General features: G+C 40.7%; 1 protein-coding gene across 2 annotated transcripts in view; it reads left to right on the forward strand.

The window, feature by feature from the left end:
• Positions 1-24,533, forward strand: part of KIFAP3 (kinesin associated protein 3) — a 68,429-nt gene that overhangs the window by 18,019 nt on the left and 25,877 nt on the right. For both annotated transcript variants that reach the window (XM_083506769.1, XM_083506768.1), the window contains exons 11-17: positions 8,537-8,637; positions 15,456-15,564; positions 16,506-16,618; positions 17,344-17,509; positions 18,309-18,434; positions 20,751-20,849; positions 23,451-23,536. In XM_083506769.1, the coding sequence (XP_083362895.1) occupies positions 8,537-8,637; positions 15,456-15,564; positions 16,506-16,618; positions 17,344-17,509; positions 18,309-18,434; positions 20,751-20,849; positions 23,451-23,536 (800 nt within the window). The remainder of the gene's footprint in view (positions 1-8,536; positions 8,638-15,455; positions 15,565-16,505; positions 16,619-17,343; positions 17,510-18,308; positions 18,435-20,750; positions 20,850-23,450; positions 23,537-24,533) is intronic.

Genomic DNA, 24,533 nt, shown 5'->3' on the forward strand with positions numbered 1-24,533 from the left:
ACCTTTAGAGCTACTGAAAGCATTTTCTTAGCGAAATATTTTCTGGAGAAATACATATTTTTGTTACTGATCTCCTAATTATTACCAATTCTCTAACATCCCCCCTTAAATGAAGCTGTTTCAGAATATAGCAAGCATAGTTCAGGGTATAATTTGAGTTAAAGCTCTCAAAGTAGGAGGAAAATGAGAATAAGATATGGGGAATGGGGAAAAATTTGGTTTTGTTTGCCTTTTAATGAGAAGCAATCGAAGATGCACTTCTTGAACACAGCTAGCCTCTAAAATTTGCACTTCTCTGATTTTTATATAATGTTTTACAGCCAAACAATCTGTACAAAAACACATTTATTATTGTTGTTGTTAAAAATTGTCTACTGCCCTTCATCCAAAGATCACAGAGAAGTTCACAGCATAAAAAAATGAGAACATAAAATAATGTGTATAAAAATGCATACATTCATGAAAATGACAAACAAAAATGCATTAGGTTGGAGGAAATTGCTTGCAAGAATATGTATATTGGTCAAACATGCATTCAAAAATGTATTTTTTAAGAGAAATTCACACTTCAATTTAGACAAGTAGCTCTCTAGACTGTAGTTCATTCATATATCTCTGTAATAAGCCAGCTTGAATTAGGTCCACACTTGGAAATTATGTCTTCTGTGTAATGATTAATAAATGAAGTTGAGCACCACTTCTAGATGTAATATTAAACATGATATATCTGCATTATTAGTTTCTGGATATTCTCAATCAGTGTTCAAAGCTCCCATTGTTCTAGGCGCATTTTGTGACATGAAATTTCACTAGCACAAGCCGTTTCTGAGCTTGGCACAGTACTGCACCTAAGATTTCAGATTAAAACTGCAGAGTAGAAGAAAAGGCAGGTCCTTTTTTTGCCTCCCCACTTCCAGCTACTCTCTGAAGCCTGGAGAAGAGACCCTCTCAAGAATATTAGGGGGGTGGACAGGGGAAGGACTAGACCATGTGAAAAATGAACATAATATTTTAGCTGCAGCTCATTCTTTTTCAGCTTTGTATTCTTATTAAAAAAGCATGCCTAGACATTCCATTGTTGTGCCCATAACCTCAGTTTAAGGTGCCATTTAGCTCCTAGCTTTCATATCTCAGTTTCTAACTCTGTTCTCAATAGGTATTTGTGTGCAGTTCTTTAGTACAGGAATATAACAAGACTGCATATTTATTTCTATGTCCAGGTCATCACTTTACATAGTCATCTAGCTAAAAGATGTCTTTTGGAGGGCCATCCAATCTGATGAAGTTCAAACAGGTCACTGTTTGTAGTAATATTGAATTACCTATTGGCAAGGGGATAATATTTATAATTCTGAACCCTCGCTTACATTCTGCTTTTGATATGAGCATCATAACAGTTGCTTTAAGTGGCTGAAAGTCCTTTGGTATATTGACAAAGGCAGCACATATCACAGGTTCTCAAAAGACTTCTGCTGATATGCCCACACAGATATTTAGCACGTCGGCACTCCATGAACCTGTTTGTCTCCAGAACCCAGCTTGCTTTCCGTCAGCCAGTTCTGTCAAAAACTTCTAGCACACATATCAGTTAGCTGTACTTTTATTTTGTTGGCTGCAAATTTTGCGCAGGCTGTTCTGAAGCCGGGCAAGGCAAATCCTTCAGAGATGGCTTTTTATTCCCTTAACAGCTGAAAACCCAAGCCTTGGGAGCCTGTTTCCATTTAGCCTTGTCCAGAGAGATGTGAGCAGCGAAATATTTCCTCATAATTCTTTTGTAATCCTGGCATGACCCTGCTTTGTGTTGGTTTGAAAATGAGAGGAATAGCTGTCGGTCTGCCTGAAAAAAGTAGGTTGGGATCTCAGTGTGCTTGAAGCACGCTTGTGGATACCTCAGAGACAGACACTTGGGGTGGATTTTTGCATTCTTGTTTCTTGATTTTTGCATGGTGCCTTTTTTATATAGAAAAATTGTGTCCATACTCACCATGAAGTTGTTCTAGTAAGTGCCACACTTTTAACATTTGGGAAAGAAGGTGCCGGTACTGTGTACCTTTGAGTATCCCCAGGGGGGGAAAGCACTGGAGCGTCAAGATAGCAGGGGGAGCTAATGGGTTGCTCTCTAGAAGTTTTGGACTACAACTCCCATTACCGCTAACCATTATACGAATCGGATGGCCTGATAGTCATTGGAAGCTTAAACGAAAGGAACTGTAACAATCTAAGTGCACCAATCCATCGTTTGAAAGGACAGGAAGGCCTTTCTTGACAACCTTTCAGAACATAAAGAAGTTTGTGGCAGAATGAATTGATTCTTGTAAGTTAGTGCTAGGCCCAGATAAATTATACTTGAGTGGTGTTATAGTCCAGGGTTAGGGAGCTGGCCAGTGGACTGGATCCTCATTTCCCCCAACCCCTGTGCGTCATTTTAACAGGTGAATGAGGGTTGTCCACCTATCAGTCCCTGCTTCCTGGATCATTGCCTGCCTGTTGGGTTTAGGGCAGGTGGGTGTGGCTTGGAAGAAATGGCCTTCCCAGCCAAATTAGAATCCCTACCAGGCCTATATAGGCCTATAGGACCAAGGTTCCCCATTGCTGCTATGGAACCTTAATTGGCAGACAACCATTCTTTACCTTTGGTGTCAGCTGCACTGGCAAAGAAAAAGCACTTTATATGTGTCATTTATGCATTCTAACACTGTGACACCAGATGGTGCTGTGGAGTTCTCTTTTTGCTAACCCGATTTCTCATACAATGTTTGAGGTGCATTTAACTGACACACTTCTTTGATGTGTCAAGATCCAGCTTTTGTTTCCCTAGGAAATTATTTTCTTGACAAATATAGTGTAATAAGGCCTGTCTCTGAAGTCACTCAAGCCATCTTCCTATAAAGTGAATTGTTCATCAAAATTGGGGCATTGTAAAACGACTTTAACCAAGATGATTTTTTAAGTTAGTAAATATTTTTTAACCTTCTTTTGACTGCAATACCTTGTTCTTTCTCCTGAGTCAGTTCTGTGAGGGGTGCTGCTGTTGGTAAAAAGAAGAAGAAGAAAATGTTTGTACAATCCCACTTCAAAATGATTCTCCACCTCACCTTCTTAGTTTCACGTTTGTGGCATAATTGAATGACCTTAGCTTTGACTGTCTTGTTTTTTTCTAAACTCCCTTCCGAAAAAGGCCTGGTCTTCAAGACCTGCATGCTACTTCTGATTTCTCCGATGGAAAGTATTGCAATTTGTTTCCTTAATAAATGGTGATGTAGAATCTCAAAACAGATGATCACATTGAAATCTGGAGATAAACAGGTTCATGGAGTGCTGAAGTGCTAAATATCTGTTTGGGCATATCAGGTTGTTCTTATAACTTGTAACTGCTGCCTCCTGTGCTTTTGCTGTATTTGCAACACTGAAGTGACCTCTTAGATTCAGACCTGGGTGGTGTTTATAGAGGTCCTGGGCTGCCCAAAACAAGCCCCTGCCTTGCTGTTGTAGTCCAAAGAAAAGGAAAGCAATACATTTGGCACCAGCTTAGCGGCAGGAGTTGCCTGAAGGAGGCATACAAGACACTATCCAACAGCCTCAAGGACTCCACTCCAGATTTGTGTAGGGTTTACTGCTTAGCCTTTTGTTCTCCCAAAGATGTATTGCAAGGCATTTTTCCTTGGGGTTTACAACCGAAGCCTTTCTCATGTGCCACAAGGCTGCAGTGGTTTAGGACCAGAGTTTTCCTTCTCCTAGTTGGGCTACTTTCCCAGGTTGCCCATCTGCCCTTCAAGCTTAACTTGTTCACAAAGTTTAATTGATAGTCAAAAACAACTGCAAATAAACTTCGTTTTTATGTCTTTACACGTGTCTTGTGGTATTATATGCTGCTATTGTGTTCAGTTTTATCTTCAGCTTTTAAAAAGTTGTGTGCCTTCTTTGTCTACCAGAGCTACGGTCTTTTTTCTTTTTTTTAATGAAGGTTCCATTATTTTTATGAACGTTTATTTCCAAGAAGTTTTAAACCAACTTTTCCTTTATGCCCTGGCTTGGCCTTTTCATAATGAATTTAATATGCAGTTTCACACATTTGTTTGAGAAAGGACCTTCTTATTGGCTACAGCAATGTTGTTCTAATTTTAATAAGCCTAATTTATCCTATAAAGAAACATACATTTTCCAACCCGATTAAGTGAGCAAACAATTGGGGTTAGATGTGGCAGATCGTAACAGAAAGCACATGTCCTGCCCTGAGAGCACAGCAAAGTCTCTTATCAGGATTGCTTGAAGTTATTCATGGTAGTAAAATGTTATGCTTCCTCCTGTTTTCCCAATTAAATGAGGAAACCTTTATTCCTATGGCAGTCCTACCACAGCTGGTTTCAATATTTTGTGTGTGAACATTGCCTAAGGTGTCCTTTTCTTTCTAGCAGTAACTAGCTGAATCATATTAAGAATGAAAGGGATTGGTCTTGGGAAAACAGTAATTATTCAGAGATTTATTCAGAAGGTGGGTTTGTGCTATTTGCAGCATGCATGTCTTGGAAAAACATGTTGCCTCCATAATCCATGTAGGTCTAGAGTTGTCTAGATAGAAGGCACTATGGAAGAAGAGATCCTAGGCCCCTAGGCTATGTTTGCACGGAAGTCTCAACAGTGCTAGATTACGTCATTCAAGGGTGGGCGGGATTACAAAGTGCAGATTTGCCTGTTTTTGAAGGGAAGCTCACCCATATTGCAGGATTTGGTTCTAGTGCTACTTGGACGGTCATTTCCAAGAGGGTGACGCTTGGGGCCCCATGGAGCCTTCATTGTGGGGTTCCTCAGGGTTTAATTTTATTCCCTGTGCTGTTTAACATCTACATGAAACCACTGTGTGAGGTTATCTGGAGTGATGACACACAGCTCTACTTCTTTACACCTGCAGGTGTAATGAGGATGAGAGCCAATAAACTGAAACTCAATCCATGTAAGACCTAGGCCAGGCATAGGCAAAATCAGCCCTCCAGATGTTTTTGAGACTACAATTCCCATCATCCCTGACCACTGGTCCTGCAAGCTAGGGATCATGGGAGTTGTAGTCCCAAAACATCTGGAGGGCCGAGTTTGCCTATGCCTGACCTAGGCACTGTTAGTGGGGTGATGGATGAGAGGTTGCCTGCTCTTAATGGGGTTACAATTCCCCCCGAAGGAGCAGGTATGCAGTTTGTGGGTACTCCTGGATCTCTTGGTGTCGCTTGAGGCTCAGGTGGCCTCAGTGTTGTGGATTGCCTTCCATCATCTTCTGGTGGTGGCCCAGTTGCGCCCCTTATTTGGACAGGGATAGCTTAATTTCTGTTTTCTTGGCAACACATTATACATAGGGCTACCTCTGAAGACAGTTCAGAAACTTCAGCTGGTGCATAAATCTGCTTGTTAATTCCACCATATCTTATGCTTTGTCATGCAGTCAGTGAGAGGGAAGTTCCTTGTCTCAGTTCCAGGGCTGGTGTAAAGTTGCCCCATTGACAGGGATGTGCTCATGGTCTGGAGGGGTATAGCATATGTGTGTGCCTCCTCCCTGTGTTGTCTCCCACCCTGTCCCACTTTTAGGTGTTTTCAATGGCATACGTTTGCCAGCAGAACTGCTACACTGATGAAGTTTTCCATTGGCCTATGTGCCATGGTGGCAGCATATTTCGTGTTCCATCGGAATAGTAGGACTTCCGCCATATTGCCTCTTGGCCAGTGTGACTTTTTTGCGGAATTCCTCTGTTAATCTAAAAATTATTACATGTGGGAAACAAAACAAAAAGTGGAAAATAAGCTCAATGGGGTACAGGCATTGTCTTGTTCTGCGCAGGAGCAGGCAAAGGTGATAAGCAAAGGAAGGCATATATTTTGGGGTTTCATGTAGTGATGGGCACATACAGTGGTGCCCCGCAAGACGAATGCCTCGCAAGACGGAAAACTCGCTAGACGAAAGAGTTTTCCGTTTTGGAGGTGCTTCGCAAAACGAATTTCCTATGGGCTTGCTTCGCAAGACGACAATGTCTTGCGAGTTCCTGCTGGTTTTTTTCCCTTCCCCCCCTTTTTCTAAGCCGCTAAACCGCTTATCAGCTGATCCGATCAGCAGATAAGCCGCTAATCCGTCAATGGGCTTGCTTCGCAAGATGAAAAAACCGCTAGATGAAGAGAATCACAGAACGGATTCTTTTCGTCTTGCGAGGCACCACTGTATTCTTTAGCACAGATGTGTCAGATTGGTTCTGATGAGTAGGGTGTACAAGTCACAAAATGTAGAGAGAAAATTAAACCTCAGTGTTACATTGCAGCCCTAGCATGGTTAGGGATTGTGTACTAATGAGCAGGTTAGAGTAGTTTTGGTCCATAATTGCTGCTACATGGCTTGCTTAATGTTCAAAAGCTTAAAATAATTTTGAACTTTGGATTCATCATATGTGTAGTTGGAGCTTTTAATTTGTTGAAAACTTGTTGTGAAAACAGCCCAAGGGACACAATATTTTTCCACCCCAGCTGTTCCAGATGAACTGCAGCTGCAAATTTAACGGTATTATTTCTATAAACCACTGAGTATATTTTATAATGGCAATAATTTCCACAGAAAAACCAGTTATTGCTGCTAATGACTGGGTTGTTGAGCATTAACAGCCTTCAGCTGGGAATGACCAAGTGTTCTGGAATGGTAGTATAAATGCAAAGGACAATTGAATAACACTTTGGAATAATGATTTGATTAATCAATGATAAATTCCTGTGGGAATAAATTCAAAGTATTTCTGACCACCCAGTTTATTAGCCAGTGAGCTCATCATTATTTAACCTTATTACCATAATACATAATGTCCAGGCTGTTAGTTGCTAGAGCTGTCCTTAAGTGTTTTGGCCAACCCACTATTAGTCATTAAATGCTGTTGTTTTTAAACAGCTTGTCTCTCTGCAAGGCATCATATGACCATTTTTATCCTTGTCTTTTAAAAACCTTGCATAGAATTGGCATTTGTGTTTATATCTGAATTGTTGCCTTGCTACGACTTTCCCTATGAAACATCATATAATCTTGCGCTTAAATTGGGTCAATCTGGTGTGCTGTGCTTCTCCCTTCCCTTTGCCTATCTGCCTTCCAACTTTATCCACTCATAGCGCAAATAATTGGCAGATGTACAAAGCCATCAAAACTCCTTGTGATAGAATTGCTGTGACAGTTATTCGTACTCTCTGAACATTGTTAGTACAAAATGAGTGCTGACCAACTGCATAACAAACCAGAGAGCTGCCAATCCCATAACCTTTTTCTTGATTTTCCCATGTTTTTAGCAACCAACTGCTTCTAGCATATTGCAGTGGTTGAGAAACTCACTTTCAAATTGAGATTGGCAAATCAACATTGTCTGTTATATGGAACATGCCCATGATTTATACTAGAGGACACAGACCTGCAACAGGAATGGCAGGGTGTATGTATTCCTCAAGTTCTGGGACAAGATTAGAGTGGGAAAAGATGTAGGCTGTGCAACTGAAATAGCCTCCTTTTCACACTAGGTTTGCAGGCGGTGTTGATGCTGTAGTACTTATACTAAGCTATATTGCTATGTGCAATATCATCCCCCTGCTTTATTTTTTTATTTTTTTACTGGTGGTGGGGCAAGATAAGGATTTGCCACATGATTTGGTGGAAGGAGTGAGTGTGCATTCCTAAGCACTTTGAACTTAGATTGGACTTGCAATAGGATCTTTACAGATTCCCTTGCCAGTTCCCTCTTGCTCTTCACCACGGAACCATTACAGTACTAAGGGAATTTTCTTTAAATGGTATGCATAAAAGGGGTATGCATATTGGTAAAAGGGGTGTGCATATTGTTAATTGCCCCTATAATAGAGGAAAGCTCTCTTATCTTCAGAACACAGGGGCATGATTAATCTAAAATTAAGTACTTTTCAATTCCATTGATTTCCATAGGAAAAATCCAGAACATATTGCAGCTAGACTGTGCTAAATCTATTTTTTATTAGATCTTTGATATGGAGCGAGCTGCCTACCTCTACTCTAAAAGCCTTCATCCCCCAGTTCTTTGTTGAATCTACAGAATCAACTACGAGAATTCCCATGATAAATGGCAGCTCCGTAACACTAAGCTTATCCTTAGCTTACTGAGTTGAAAGGGTTGGGACGGGCAGGAAATGGCAAAGACAGGGGAACAGTGGGAGTGAAGAGACCTGGTCGCCTGACATCCTGAAGTATTAGAACTAAGAGAGAAATAATTGGGGGCATGAAGAATAAATCGGGAGACACAACAATTGGCTCAGTGTCTATCAAGGTGTATCCAAAATGGTTCTTACTTTGATTCTGTCTGGTGTTGCATTTACTTCAAAATGTTTTCTTTGTTCCTTTTTTATTTTTAAAGGGCAGTAACAGTAGAATAGTACAGATGCTTGTCTCTGAAATGGCAAACTTTGAAAAGTCTTTAAAAACCTGGTTAAATCTGCATTAATGCCAATTCAAACATGATGAATTGATCTAGGTTATCCTTTTTGTCCATTTCTTTTTCCGTAGCCAATGAAAACTATAAGCAAGTGGCCATGTGTATTCTCTACCATATAAGCATGGATGATCGCTTTAAATCGATGTTTGCATACACAGACTGCATTCCTCAGGTAGGTGTGTCTTCTTTTCAAATGGCCAGTTCACCCATACTGGATTAATCCTCAGTTTCCTTGTAGTAGAATTCATAAGGACGTTACAGTAAAAGTGACAATATTTTCCCCCTTGCTAATGCGCTTCAATGGCTTTTTGGGGGGTAACCACCCATTTTTCTTCTAGGCAATAGGATTTGCCCATTGATTTGGCAGGCAAATGCTTCACCTCTGTTTTGTTGCAGTGCTGCTCATGATCATTTTTAGAAATTGTAACTCCAAAAAGCTGCTGCTGCATCAGAAAAATCTCAGTGAGCAGGCAGGTTTTGAAATTTATCTTTCTTGTATGGTCTTGGGATTTTCTGTTGTTCTCAGGCAATTTATATAGTTTTGGATCTCTATACTTTTGAGCTTTCACTGATCAATGGTAACAGGTTACTCTCCTTGGTTCAGTCCATTCATTAGTAACTTTACTGAAAAAGGAATATTTATGGTATTTCAAACTGGGTTCACCTAACTTACACTTCTTTTATCTCCTGCATAAGTTTATTTTGATATGTTAGCTCTCCCAAAGTCCGCATCCCTGTAAATTTCCCCTGTAAATTGGACCTAATGGTTTGGGTCCTGCTTTCTGGAGTGCCTTTTGTCTATGTTGAAATTGATATTAAACACCCCATAACCTACTTAGACTCCAGTTAAATCTAGGTCGGTTCTTGTTGCACTCGCCAGTGGTTTGACATGACAAATGATAAAGCTGGTAGCGAACAGCCTTGATGAGTTCCTGATGAGCCTTCAGTAGTCTGATTTTGTACTGTTTGTCACTACAGAAATACTGCTTACCTTTAGTATTTATATTCCAAACTGGTTACGTTCAATTTTTAAAAGTTAAGTCTGCATAATCAGCATTTTTCTAGGCCAATAAAGAGTTGTGATTACTGTTTTATTTGTTTGTAATCTTGCTAGTCTTTTGGCATCCAAATACATATGCAGCTGTGAGAACTTACGTCTTAAAAGAATAAATTTGAATTCTCAGGCTTGTAACTGGAAGTTATACAAAAGTGCTACATGGACTGCAAATCAACTCACTTTTGTGAGTTAGACGCTTCGGTGGGTTTTCGGTTTGCAACCCGTAGGTTCATTGGGTTGCTATCTTTTTAAAAACCATTTTTAGTGGCTGAAAGGAATGCAATATCACTGGAAGGCTCTCATACCTTTCCCGAGTTAATGGGTGCTATTGTAGTAAGAGTTAAAAGTGAGCATTAACAGTCCATTCTTGTTTAGACCCCAGCAGTGCATGCTTTATTTAAATAGGTGCAAATGCCATCCAGATGTTTATGAAAGCATTTATAGGTAATAGCCTGGCCAATCAAAGGGCATGGTTGTACTGTGATGTCATCGTGATATTCAATATTCTTCCACAGAGCAGTATGCAAACTCTTCTGCAGCTTACTTATCCACATGTTTTTCCATCACAGTTGTCAGTTGGGCCTCTCTTTGATCTGCAAGCTTCTTTTTAGCTTAATGCTGGTAAACGTTCTCTCTTGACAGCCCCCTTTGCTTTTGTCCACCATTATCTGCTGAAGTTCAGAAACCAGAGCATTACTTCAAACATGAAGAGTGAGGGAGTAGCCAGTCAAGAGAGATTCTTGAGGCATGCAGTTCTGGCATAATCATTCAAAGATGTTTGAGCCGGGGAGAGGGAGAGGGCTGGACTGAGGTGTATGAACGGAAAGCTGTGGGGGTTGGCCTCTGGTCACTGGTAAATAAGTGAAGTCAGGTGCCAGAGAGTCTAGACACAGTGATTTTAGTCCTGGGCTGTGGTATCTGATACTCAATATGGGACTTGTCTGATTGAAAACTACTGCCTCTTCGTTGCACACGCTGCAGCCCTTTTACTGCTTTCCTGCTAAATGAAGAAAAGATGACAATGGACATAGTAAAAGCAGAACAAATTTAATTTTAATATTTCCTATTTGGCAGCAATTACACTCCCCTTTGAAGTGGCATGAGTAGCAATCAAATTAAATGAAGACATAATGGGAAACATGGAGCTCGTACCAAAGGATTATTCTAAAAACTTGAACTAGTTTAGATAAAATTACAGGACTTCCCTCCCTTTCTACAGGAATGCAGTTCAGCGCTGGCAGCACACTTTAACTTCAATTCATTTTTCATTTCATTAAGAGAGGACAATTTTATCTTCTAAATACAATAGATAATTTACAGACAAACTACAGGTGAACTTTAGACATACTCAGAGAAGACCTATTGAAATCATTTAATTCAATGGGTCTGCACTGCGTATGACTTAGCTGGAGGATCCCCTTTAGCATTTTTAGATTAAGTCCTTTGCAGATTCAAGTAGGTCAAAATAAGTTAAAGCAATTCTTTAAAAAGATAGTTTAAAAGACTTTTCTTAGAAACCTAAAACCTCCCTTAAAAGAATCAAGCCTTCAAAAAAGTTATATGATCTAAGAAAGTCTTTAAAAGAATACTTTCAGAAGAATTTAAAAATTATAAAGTAGTACCTTAGAGACCAACTGAGTAGTTTTAGGTATAAGCTTTCGTGTGCATGCACACTTCTTCAGATACATCCTTTGCAGATGTTTAATTCCTGCTCTGTAGCATTCCCCATTCTTGATATGAAAACCAAGCATCAGGACAGGTAAAAGGAAGTCCTCCTTCACACAGTACGTTGTTAAACTGTGAACTTTGCTGCTACAGAAAGGTTTTTCTGACTTCTTAAACTCTCTTCTGTAGAGTTTAAGAATGCCTTCAGGAACTCCCACTGACTGCTATCTGCCTGCATTTTCTCAGGCAAGGGGGATTAAAGAGGCAGAGGAAATATTGAGAGTCTTTAGAAGAACCAAGATGGCTTTTGGGTTGCTCTTCTGTACTATTTTAGACATGTGGGTTATAAAGTATATGTTTGTGTGTTTACCTTGTGCAATTATCAATGTTTATTCTATATTTGATTATTCTATATTTGAGACCTTAGGATTCCTATAACAGATAGGAGAACTGGATTGAAGCTAGCGTAGAAATCTTAAGGAGTGTCACACAATGTGAACTCTTGAGAGATGTGAATGTTTCTTGTGGTAAAATTCTGGATCTAGGTAAGAGGGCCGAGATGTGACAATGAAAGGCCAGGGTGGAGAAAGTTGCAGTAAAATGAGAACATGAACCATAGGTTTCACCAAGGAGATGGAGAGGTAGTATAGTGTTGGACTAGGACCTGGAAGATCAGGGTTCAAACCCTGCTCAGCCATGAAGCTCATTGGTTGACCTTGGGCCAGTCGGCTTAACTATCTCACAGAGTTGTTTTAAGCATACAATTGAGTAATGTACAAGTTTGTACATTGCCTGAGCTCCTTGGAGGGCAGGTGGGAGGTAAATGCAGGAATAAATAAATAATTTTTGTCACTTTGTACAGAAAGAAACAACAGAATATGGCAGCAGATGGAAGGTCAGTTAAATTTTAGAGAGTGGGTTATCTTTAAGGCATTTTGATAAAGATAAAATCAGTCCTTTGGCTGGGAAGATTAAAAACCCTCCTTTTATGTATCTTTGCAAAAGCCCTTAATTATCCATATTAATCAATGAGTCGCAGCCTCAATGATCTCATTAGGAGCGTATTATGGATGACAATTTATCTTGTAAAATATATGTGTTAGTTAAACCAGGTTTAACCTCATCACCGAGAGGCCATAATATAATTACGGAGCCAGAACCCACTTTAGCAATCTAACTGATGACATTTTACAGAACTGTGCCATTTCCATTTCTTTCCTGGAGGGAAAAATACTCTAGCCCTCATACTGGAAGACGAAAGGGCAAATACATTTTTGATCCCTTAGGATTGGGAAGCAGAAAGGATCTGAGCACTGGAACTCCTAAAGGAAATATTTATGTAAACTGGAATTGTAACGCTGCTAAAATGCCGCTTGTGCTGATTGGGCACAGAGTGTGTCCACGTTACAAAGGTCTGATAGCAGCATGGGGCAGGGGGGAAATCGGTTGGGAATTATTTCACTGCATTCTAGTGCAGTGTTGAATTGTTGGAGGACGAGAAGGTGGGGAAATGCAGGGCCCAGATAGGGGTGGTGGAGATGGGTACCCTTTTAACAGTGTGTAATCGCCACTGTACAACTAAATCCTAAGAGATAAGGAATGAGACCAAATTGTATGTCTTAGTTGAGGATGTTTATGTGAACCTACTTCACAGTATTTATATGGGGTGTCCAAATCTTGCAAGATTTCCTGGGTAAAATCAGAAGCAGATAAAAAGTCTTAAAATCACATATTCATTGTCTTTGTTGTTGTTGTTTAGTCGTTTAGTCATGTCCGACTCTTCGTGACCCCATGGACTAGAGCACACCAGGTACTCCTGTCTTCCACTGCCTCCCGCAGTTTGGTCAGACTCATGTTTGTAGCTTCGAGAACACTGCCCAACCATCTCGTCCTCTGTCGCCCCTTCTCCTTGTGCCCTCAATCTTTCCCAACATCAGGGTCTTTTCCAGGGAGTCTTCTCTTCTCATGAGGTAGCCAAAGTACTGGAGCCTCAGCTTCACGATCTGTCCTTCCAGTGAGCACTCAGGGCTGATTTCCTTCAGAATGGATGCGTTTGATCTTCTTGCAGTCCATGGGACTCTCAAGAGTCTCCTCCAGCGCCATAATTCAAAAGCATCAATTCTTCGGCGATCAGCCTTCTTTATGGTCCAGCTCTCACTTCCATACATCACTACTGGGAAAACCATGGTTTTAACTATACGGACCTTTGTTGGCAAGGTGATGTCTCTGCTTTTTAAGATGCTGTCTAGGTTTGCCATCGCCTTTCTCACAAGGAGCAGGCATCTTTTAATTTCGTGGCTGCTGTCACCATCTGCAGTGATCATGGAGCCCAAGAAAGTAAAATCTCTCACTGCCTCCATTTCTTCCCCTTCTATTTGCCAGGAGGTGATGGGACCAGTGGCCATGAGCTTTGTTTTTTTGATGTTGAGCTTCAGACCATATTTTGCGCTCTCCTCTTTCACCCTCATTAAAAGGTTCTTTAATTCATTGTCTAGAAACAATAATTCATGGTTCTGTTTGAGACCATTTCTCTTTCAAGTGACAGCTGCCTCAAATAGAGAAATGCAACATTTTAGCATAACTGTGATTGGGCAGCGGTTTTTCTTCTTGCAAACCAAGTATGGCAACGAACAGATACTCATCATGTTCTTTCTGACCCCAGCCTTTTTGTAAATGAAACATGTGGTGTTAATTTTCTTGAGGGTGAAACTCTTTAAAAACTGCCTTGCAAAGATGGTCTATCATTGTGATTCCCAGATCGCAGGTCGAGGGAACTGTGGCTGGGAGAACATGGCTTGTTCCTCTGTAGTCGATTTAGAAAAGCTAAATGCAAACATAAAATTCTGCATATTGAAACACAATAGAACAATTCCATTCTGATGAACATATCCGTAAAATATCTTTCTAATGATGAAATACTACACATTTACAAGGGAGTAAGCCGCATTGAATATAGTGGGACTTCTGAGTAAACATGCATAGGTTTATGCTGTATAAGGCATTTATGAGTAATTCACACATATATAAGTTCACACGACCATGTCTCGCAATGAATACATAAGGAGCCTGTTATAGAAAAATAGCAGGGCTGGCTTTTGCTGCCCAACCCTCCATGGAAGTAAGTCCCCTAAGTCCATGATTGGTCAGAGAAGAATGGATAGAGGCAGGATCCAGTGAAAGTAAGGCAGATCTTTATTTTTTTGTTGCAACAGAGTCTCCCCACTGTTGGACTTTCTTCGCCAACCGAGTTTACGCAGCGACTGGGGCGATGGAATAAAAACTTGCCCGCTATATCTTTGCTTACTTTATTTTAAAATAATATTCAAACAGCTGCAACTCTCTACACCAGCCAGTACCATACAAAGCGTTTGGTCAACTTAAATACAGTTTTCAAAATATTCAATTACCCTATCACATCGCTGCATCACATAACCCCACCTCTAATTAGTTACATTGTTAAGATACAGGTGTGCTGAAACGTCGATTGTTCGCAGGTGTGCTGCCACGCAAATCATTATTACAAACAAACACATACCACTGAGTAGCACCGTTGACCACATCAATACTGTATTAGGAAAACCCAACACCCCCCCCCTTCTCAAGGAGGTAAGAGAAACAAAGAAACTTCCACTCACATTTTTATTGGTGACCTAAGTTGTTTCACCAAGGTCTGCCACCATATTTGAGCAATGCATGGGGCAGATAAGTTGAGATGATGTGGCTGTCTTCTTCTTTGGCGATCACTCGTAGCCGAGTAAGATTGTCTTCCATGAACATGGTCTTAACAGTGACTGTGGAGGCCAATTCCTGATCCACATGTCCTTCCACAGTGGGGACATAGGTTTCCAGGCGGGAGTTGATCACGGTGAGAGTTTGTCAAGCGTGCCTTCCTCTTAGCACGTTTCTCCCTTTCGTCCTGAGTTCGAGCATCTTCCAAGTCCATGGCACCTTTGGTAAAGGCTGTTCTCCAGTTGGAGCGCTCACAGGCCAGTGTTTCCCAGTTGTCAGTGTTTATACTACTTTTTTTTTTAGATTTGCCTTGAGAGTCTTTAAATTGTTTTTGTTGACCACCAACATTACACTTTCCATTTTTAAGTCTGAACAACATGACCATCTAACAAAGTTGAGGTTGAAGAATCATTGCTTCGACTCTGGTGATCTTCTTCCAGTACACTGGCATTAGTTCGCCTATCATGTGGGTTTCATGTAAGAGATGGGTTCATTTTTATTGCTGCTAATGCAGTTGCTTGACATTTATGTGTTGATAGTTAATGAAGATGTTGTTTGAGTGCCCTGATGAACGTGTCGACCTAGAGCTCATTTCCTTTTGCATTAACCTGGCCGCTAACAAGAGAAATGTACAACTCATTTGTGAAGGTGAGTATTCCACTGTGGCTGAAGAACTGCTTAACTATGAATAATGTCATGAATCAGGATTGGCTCAACCCTGATTTGATTTAGAAACTGAACCAGTTCCAACACAGATCTTTAAAGCACCTTACTTCCCTTAGTTGAAGGAGCAGCCAGCTTATGTCCACCTTCTTGTTCCATGTTTCAGATGTGCAACAGAACCTGTTCTCATACCCCATGACTGCTAAGTTTATTCAACAGCTTTAGTTAGTAGATTCTGTCAAAAGCTTTTTGGAAGTCCGGGTATACAGTGTCTACCAGATCAGCCCTGTCTGCATACTTTTTGACACTTGAAAATCTCAAAAGACTGGCCAAATAAGACTTTGCTATGCAAAATCCATGATAAGTCTTCCTTAGAAAGATGTAGTTTTCCATATATATAAATATATAGTTTATAAGATTATTAAAAATGTATAATATATTTTGTGTATAAGATGATTGTTGTCATCTGCCCTGCAACCCTAGGAAGAAGGATGAGATATAAATCTCAATAATGAATGAATGAAGGGAAGTTTTCTATCAAATTACTAAGCCAGTCTTTTTTCTTTCTTTTTAAAGAGAGTCTTCCCCCCAAAACATTAAGAAAATAAACAACAAAACATGCTATCACTGATAGCAGCTTACAGGAGAGCAATCTAATCAAGACCACTATCTTTGACATAAATAGACAGCTCAGTAGGTCTACTCTGTATAGGACTAGCATTGCATACCACCCTTTGTTGACTACTTATAGCAAGCCCCTACCATGATGTGATGTTGTTTGTTGTTTGTGCTACATAACCAGAGTAGGCATCATGTACAATGTAAATAGATTGGATGGGCTCTTTGTTAATGTTGTATACAAAACGTTATAATCAGTTGGTTCATACATTTCTCCCTCTCCTTTCATTTGGGTTGTTTCTTTTCAGGAAATGGACTGAAGATGCTGATGAAGAGAGCACTGAAATTCAAGGACCCATTATTGATGAAGATGATTAGGAACATCTCTCAGCATGATGGGCCAACCAAAACTTTGTTTATTGTAAGCATGCCTTATAAGTAATTTCTACCCGTCATAAGGTGGGGGACTTGTTTTATTTTAATGAAATTGAATAATGGATAAAATAACTTCACATTGAACACTGCACTTGATCGTTTGCAGCTTTGCAAATGCTTTCACTTCACATGACTTAATTATGTTGGAACATTATAGTAAACAGTGTAAACTCTGACTTCTCTAGTTCGTATTACTGCATGCCAGTATTATTATTTTTTAAAGATAATTTCTTCTGTCCTTCCTGTTGCTGTGCGGTAGCTGATTACTGAGCTTTCAGACCTCAGCATCCCTGCCATCATCTGTCTTATAAGAATATTTGGCTTGCCTTTATAAAGCTGTTACTATGTGTATGGAGTGCTTTGAATACTGAGAATGTATTGAAAGTATTTTTGAAAGTATAGTTGGCATTCATATAGCACTTCTTTCTAAATTTAGATTTTAATATATAAAAAAATGTTTGTTGGACTGGATAATGTGTCTGGAACTGAAAAAGTATTCATTAGCTTGACATAGGAAGAACGGTTAAGGGTTTCTGTTGCCAAAGTACACTCTTGATGTTGGATTCACAATATTGCATGTGTGTAATCAGCAGTTTAGTAACCACCTAGGCGCACCTGCTCATTCCAGTTCACCACCGTTATAACTGGCAATGCCTTTTCCTTTATGCATGCAATCTATTTGTTAAATGCTTGCTTTATTTGTTTGTTTAGGATTATGTTGGTGACCTAGCTGCCCAAGTATCAAATGATGAAGATGAGGAATTTGTGATCGAATGCTTGGGAACACTGGCCAATTTGACATTGCCTGATTTGGATTGGGAACTTGTCTTGAAAGAGTACAAAATGGTACCATACCTCAAAGATAAATTAAAGCCAGGTATGTATTATGAATGCCTAGTAATTCAAGATACTTTCTTTTGCTGTGCGGCATGTTTGTAGGTTCATTAATTTGCATGGGTTTTACTTTGAATTTTGGGAAGTTGAAGAACATAAAGTAACACTTCAGCAAACTTTCATAGTTGGGCTAAAATCCCAAATGACAATCCAGGCACGATCTATTTCTCAGTCAGATGAAAACATCAGATATCCTAGTCAGGTTTTTGAAACGATATAGGGGGCTTTTCCCCGTATCCAGAAAGCAAGTTTTCTAGAGGTATAAACCAGTAATCATATGTTTTCATTTACTACCCAGATATGCTTTCACATCTGTGCAAGCTTTAAAATATAGTTTTCCTATAAATAGCCAGCGGCTTCCATGCTCAAACTCTTTCTGACCAGAAATCTGATGGTGTGTGTTTTATGACACGTGTGTGCTGATTTTCTTTGCTGGTGGCAGCTGTTTGCACATTATGGACCGCCATTCCAGACGGTCACCTGACATTTAGGGGTAGCCTTTTAGAGGTTAGAGGAGCTAAAATAGAAAGGGTACAGCTCTTTAAATCCTGATTTCTCTGTTTGGCTAAATAAACCAAGAAAGGTGACTTTGCCAAATGATTAACAAATACAGGAACAGACAGTGTAATAACGTCTGTGGGTTATCTAGGCTTCCTTCCCTTTCTCCAGTAATAATGATTGTGACACATTACAGTAATGCACTTGACCATGCATGTGTGGCTTTCTTCCAGCATGAAGCTGTGGGATTCAAGAATACCCTCTCTCTCTGTTAAATTTATCAGGTTCTGCAGAAGATGACCTTGTTTTGGAAGTGGTGATAATGATTGGCACAGTGTCCATGGATGATTCCTGCGCAGCGCTGCTAGCTAAATCTGGGATTATTCCAGCACTCATTGAACTATTAAATGGTATGTTATTAAGAATCTCCTATGGGTGTTTTGGGGGGGTGTGCGCACAGTTCCTAGTTCCACAAGTCTGTAAGCACTTGAGTATTAAACCTATGTTGTGAAAGCTTAATGTTAGATTGTTTATTGCCCTCTGGTGCTCACCAAGACAAATACTTTCAGTGGATATACCACTTTTTTAAAAAAAAGTGTACAAAAATTACTGTGGACTTTTTTTCGACGAGAGCAATTTACTTCATCTTAGCAACTCCTCTGAGTAGACCTCTCATTAAAAATAAGAATATTCAAGAGGTTGGGACTTGAAATGCTAACTCTTCTCTGCCCCTTCTTCAAGAAGGCCGGCTATTATTTATGTTTGGATCCATCTTCTTTTGACCTTGGACGAGCTAGAAATGGGGCTTGTACCTTCCCTCTACTATGCCCCATCTCTTTATTCTTCCCAACCCTTGCCTTTCCCCAAGCTAAAGAAGTTTTCCGTTGGCAAAGGAGAAGGGGTAATGATCTACAGAAGACTCCTTTCAGCTGTAACGAAAGGATGCATTGGCGAAAAGCAGCAGCTCACATGCGGGGCATGGCTTAGAGCTGAGAAAAGGGATACTTGCTCTCTGGAGAGCTGTTCTCAGTTCAGCTCAAAGGAGAGCGGAAACACATCACTAACCCAGAACTGAGCTTCAGATGGTTTTGACTTGGGAATTCAGTGTGACTTTCGACAAAGGACCAGCCCCTCTGAGACAGTAGGGTCCTGGGAACCACATATTTCAGGGGAGTGGCTACTACCAAGGCTGACCGGAATTTGAGGACCCCACCCTTTCACAAGTTATGGATTATTATTATTATTTTACTTGAGCAAGGGGGGGTGTCTAGTAGTGAAGAGGGTGTGGCGAATAAATTGGGCTTTTCAAGTCTTCCAGATGAACACTCAAAAATCCCTTGAGATTTTTTGAGTTTTGAATTGGAACACATTAAAAGCCCAATTTATCTTCAGGCCAATCTGGCACCGGTTCACACATTCCTGACTTTCCAGATGTGAGATGGACATGTAGATTAAGCCTGAAAACTACACATTCTGTCTACTTCACGTCTTGAAACTTGCGACTGCTACTTTCCCTCTGCAAAGTGGTATCGGGGCATGAGTGATTAACAGGAGAGGAGAAATTTAGGAGGTGGGGGGGGTGTCTAACCTTTCCCTTGCCTGCCATTTTCCACAATTCTCTTCCTAGTGGTTTTTATTCCAACCTGTGCCTCCATCACAAACACAGTTCTGGGATGCCAGCTGGAAAATAAGTGGCAGGGGGTGTGGAAAGTTGGCAGGAGCATGATTAAATTCTTTTCTCCAAACTGCCACTTCTGCCTACACATTGCTTCTTCTTGGTGCTGCTTTGCTCAGGAAAAGTGGTGCCCAGATTTCCTGGATGTGGAGTCGGAGTGCAGTGGGTAGTTCTGTCCTAAAGGCAAGGAGAGTTGTGCTCCAAAGCCCTGCCTTCTGTCCTTAATGCAGGCAACCACCTCCATTGTCCACCTCCTTCAGAACTAGTTTAAAAAACAAACAAGGACTCACTTTTTACTTCAAGCAGACCAGGGACTCCTAGTTTACAGTGAAACCTCAGTTCTCGAACATCTCTGTTGATGAGCAATTTGGAACCCGAACGCCGACAACCCAGAAGTAATTGCTTCCGTTTCTGAACGCGCCTTGGAATTCGAACAGCTTTCTCCATTTTTTCAATGGATTTTGCTGGCCACCCTTTGATCTTTGGTTCTCAAACTTTTCAGAAGCCGAATGGTCTTTCAGAACGGGTTACGTTCAAAAACCGAGGTTCCACTGTATTTGCTTTGAGCTGAGCTATTTGGATTTAAAGGGTGGGACTTTCACTTTTGTGTTTTTTTTATGGAAGTGGCCTGAGCAAAGACAATTCTTGGGGTTAAGTGGGTGGAGCAAAGCAGTGTGCTAACTCAGAGTGCATATCTTCCAAATCTCCAAAAGTAAAATGTGGTGGGAAGATTGGTGGCATATTCTGCCCTCCCCCCACCACCCAAAGCGAGAAGAATATGTAGAAAGCTGTAGAAAGTAGTGGCATTGATTTCCTTCCAATTCAGGATGTCCCTTGGAATTATAAGCATACCCTTCTCCCCTTCTGTAAGTAACTCTGGAGGACCTTCAGACAAATGCCACTCCTGAACTTTGGTTAAAACTGGTATGTTTTTAGTGTATATGTTTGTGTGGATTATGATCTAGAAAATTTAATGCATCGTCTTCATGATTAAATGCTAGTAATTGGGGATTTAAAGTTTGACGGGGCAATTCTTTTTCCTTTTGTATAGCTCAGCAAGAAGATGACGAGTTTGTGTGCCAAATCATTTATGTGTTTTACCAGATGGTCTTCCATCAAGCCACTAGAGATGTCATAATCAAGGAGACTCGTATCCTTCTTCTATAGATCAAATAGTCCTGCTGCAGTGCTTTTATTGGTTCTACAGAATATGCAGAAGCTCTTATTTCAAGGTTTCATCACTATAGGTTCACCACAGACCGTGCATTTCTATTTGAAATTGAATTGCTTTGTATTTTAAAGGTAAAGGTACCCCTGACCGTTAGGTCCAGTTGCGGATGACTCTGGGGTTGCACGCTCATCTCGCTCTATAGGCTGAGGGAGCCGGCGTTTGTCCGCAGACAGCTTCTGGGTCATGTGGTCAGCATGACTAAGCCATTTCTGGCGAACCAGAACAGCGCACGGAAATGCCATTTACCTTCCCGCCGGAGCGGTACCTATTTATCTACTTGCACTTTGACGTGCTTTCAAACTCCTAGGTGGGCAGGAGCTGGGACCAAACAACGGGAGCTCATCCCGTCGTGGGGATTCGAATCACTGACCTTCTGACCGGCAAGCCCAAGAGACTCAGTGGTTTAGACCACAGAGCCACCCACGTCCGCTTTGTATTTTAGGATCATTTAAAATCTATATATAACCAACTATTTTCTAGAGATGCAGTGAAGCAATTGAAGCTAATATTGGTGTTGTATCTTAAGCTGCTATTTATTGAGGAGGAGTAACTCCTTTGTGGGGTTACTAGTTTGGTCCTCCCAGGATTCCTGTGCCTTCCCAGGGGCAATGTAATGACTGCAGCCATGCCTACCACAGAGATGCAGTGACGGTGAAAGTGTATTTGTTACTCTTCTGTGTGTCATGCAGCTTTCTTAACAACGGGAGCTCTGCAAAAGCAAAAGGACTGGCAATCCAATTATTCTGTGTTGCCTTCAGAAATGGCCCCACTTCACAGCTGTGTTTCTGTTCTTATAAGGGATAGCAAACGAAAGAACATGCCTCCTCCTCTTCTGTCCACCCCCATCTCTGTCACTAATCTTGGATGTCTTCATTCACAACAGGAGGAGAGGCAGTAGGTGGTCAGTTTCAAAGGATGGTGGCAGGAATAGCTGTAGTTTTTGATCTGTAGTTTTTGTTTCCAAAGCTGCTGCTGCTGCTCTTCTGTGAACTCTGCTGCTAACACTGCATGGGATCATAGCTATGGGTGGTATTCCGTTCAGTTTTACTCAGAGTAGACCAATTGAAATTACATTAGTAATGTACATTTCATTGAGTCTGTTCTGAGTGAATCTTAGCTGAATGTCACAGTATGTTATAACACTCATTTTTGCTCTGGAATAGAAGTTGTTTAGTGTAGTCAGGTCATAGAATGAGCTCATTAGCATGTGTGCTAAACCATCTCCATAACAACTGTAATTTTTTTTTGTATCCATAAACATTTACATGACTTTTTAGTAAGGCTGCAAACTTTAATAAAATGTTCATATGATCTTAGCTTAATGGGTGGCACTGGGAACATGTACATATGCAAAACAAATGGCTGTTCTTTCCGTTTTGCATGTGATGCCAGCATATCTTTATGCTTTCAAAATCAGTTACTGTGGGCGGTGATGTAATAGGGGATTAGGAAATGATCTGTATGCCTGCTTTCCAAATGTAATGAAAAGATACACCTATTGGTTGTTTTTCCTTCTAGCATTGTTAATAGCAAGTCTATCTCCCACTTAAAAAGCACACTCACTTTTCTTTAGAGTTCTCAGTAAAGGTAAAGGGACCCCTGACCATTAGGTCCAGTCGTGGCCAACTCGGGTTGCGGCGCTCATCTCGCTTTATTGGCCGAGGGAGCCGGCGTACAGCTTCCGGGTCATGTGGCCAGCATGACTAAGCCGCTTCTGGAGAAACAGAGCAGCGCACGGAAACGCTGTTTACCTTCCCGCTGGAGCGGTACCTATTTATCTACTTGCACTTTGACATGCTTTCGAAGCAGGAGCAGGGACCGAGCAATGGGAGCTCACCCCGTCGCGGGGATTCAAACCGCCAACCTTCTAATCAGTAAGTCCTAGGCTTTGTGGTTTAACCCACAGCGCCACCCGCGTCTCAGTAATTTAATGTTAACAGATGTGTGTTTCTTCCAAGCCTTATGAAGATGGTTGAAGGAGCTGGGGATGTTAAGCTTGGAAAAGAGGAGACTAGGCGGAGATAGGATAGCCATCTTCAAATACCTTAAGGGCTGTCACATGGAGTAAGCTTGTTTACCCCTGCTCTGACAGGTAGGACCAATGGCTTCAAGTTACAAGAAAGGAGTTTCTGACTCAATATTAGGAAGAACTTTCTGACAGTGAGAGCTGTTAGACGGTGGAACAGTCTCTCTTAGGAGCTGATGGACACTCCTTCCTTGGAGATTTTAAGCAGATGCTTGATGGTCATCTGTCATGGATGCTTCAGTTGAGATTCCTGCATTGCAGGGGGTTAGACTAGATGATGCTTGAGGTCCCTTCCAACTCTGCAATTCTATGATTTATTTAAATTATTTCTTACCTACCCTTCACTACAAGGGTCCAGAATGAATTTAAAATGCTATGTTAAAATAAGTTTGAAACAGTTACTTCACCCCGGCATACACTGTTCACACCAAAATTGTATAGAATTGTTTGGAGGTGTCCATAATTGCTTTACTTCCTTAACTTTATCTTTGTAGAGGCTCCAGCATATCTTATAGACCTGATGCATGATAAAAATGCTGAGATCCGTAAAGTCTGTGACAATACACTGGATATAATAGCAGTAAGTGACTTTTCACTTTCTTCCGTCTGAGTATTAATGAAAATGACAAGCACCTTTTTTCTGAAAAGCAGTGGTATTTTCTGACACGTGACTGAAAATTATGTCAATTGTGTTGCAAATACGTTTCAGTAAAATTTGTTCCTCATATTTTACTCAGTTATCTTTCTTTCCAAAATTATAGGTGCATTCAGAAAGCACAGGATTGGTGGGGTCCTTTATTATGTGTTGCCTTTGAAACTTCTTTACTAGGTTATATGATTTTAAAAAAACAATTCAGTGTGTTTATTTTAAGGCGCTTTCTCCTGTCTTATATGGTGAATATTTTCTTATAAAAGAATAATTGTTATACCATGTGGATCAGATCAGATTGAAATATTAGGCAGAAACAGCAACTCCTGTGCACTGAAACACTGCCCTGAATGTCTGTGTGCATAAAAACGAGTAAACTCTGTTTTTTTCAGATTATTTTTTTTAGATGCAAGTGCGTACTTCAAATGACAGTTTACAGTATTTTAAGACTTGGAGATTTTAATGGATGAAAAATCATATTTATAGTCCTCAAAAATACGTAATTTACCCTTGTGAGGAAGTGGTGATCAGTGGTGTTTTATAACATTTTTGAATGTATGCAGTTCTCCACACCTGGATTATTTCACCTATTTAGTACTGTGATATATTTCATGAAGATAAATGTTTCATATTTAGTAAGGCAGAGCTGTTTCTCCTAGACTTCGGGTTATTTCTGTAGGTCATTCCTGTATAAGTATTTGCACATAGCATGGTTGCGTCCATCGTTCTGCCCGGACACTGAGGTCCAGCGCCGAGGGCCTTCTGGCAGTTCCCTCGCTGCGAGAAGCCAAGTTACAGGGAACCAGGCAGAGGGCCTTCTCGGTAGTGGCACCCGCCCTGTGGAATGCCCTCCCAACAGATGTCAAAGAGAAAAATAACTACCAAACTTTTAGAAGACATCTGAAGGCAGCCCTGTTTAGGGAAGCTT

The sequence above is a fragment of the Podarcis liolepis genome, assembly GCF_965112155.1.
Source record: "Podarcis liolepis genome assembly, chromosome: 6".
NCBI classification, from domain to species: Eukaryota; Metazoa; Chordata; class Lepidosauria; order Squamata; family Lacertidae; genus Podarcis; species Podarcis liolepis.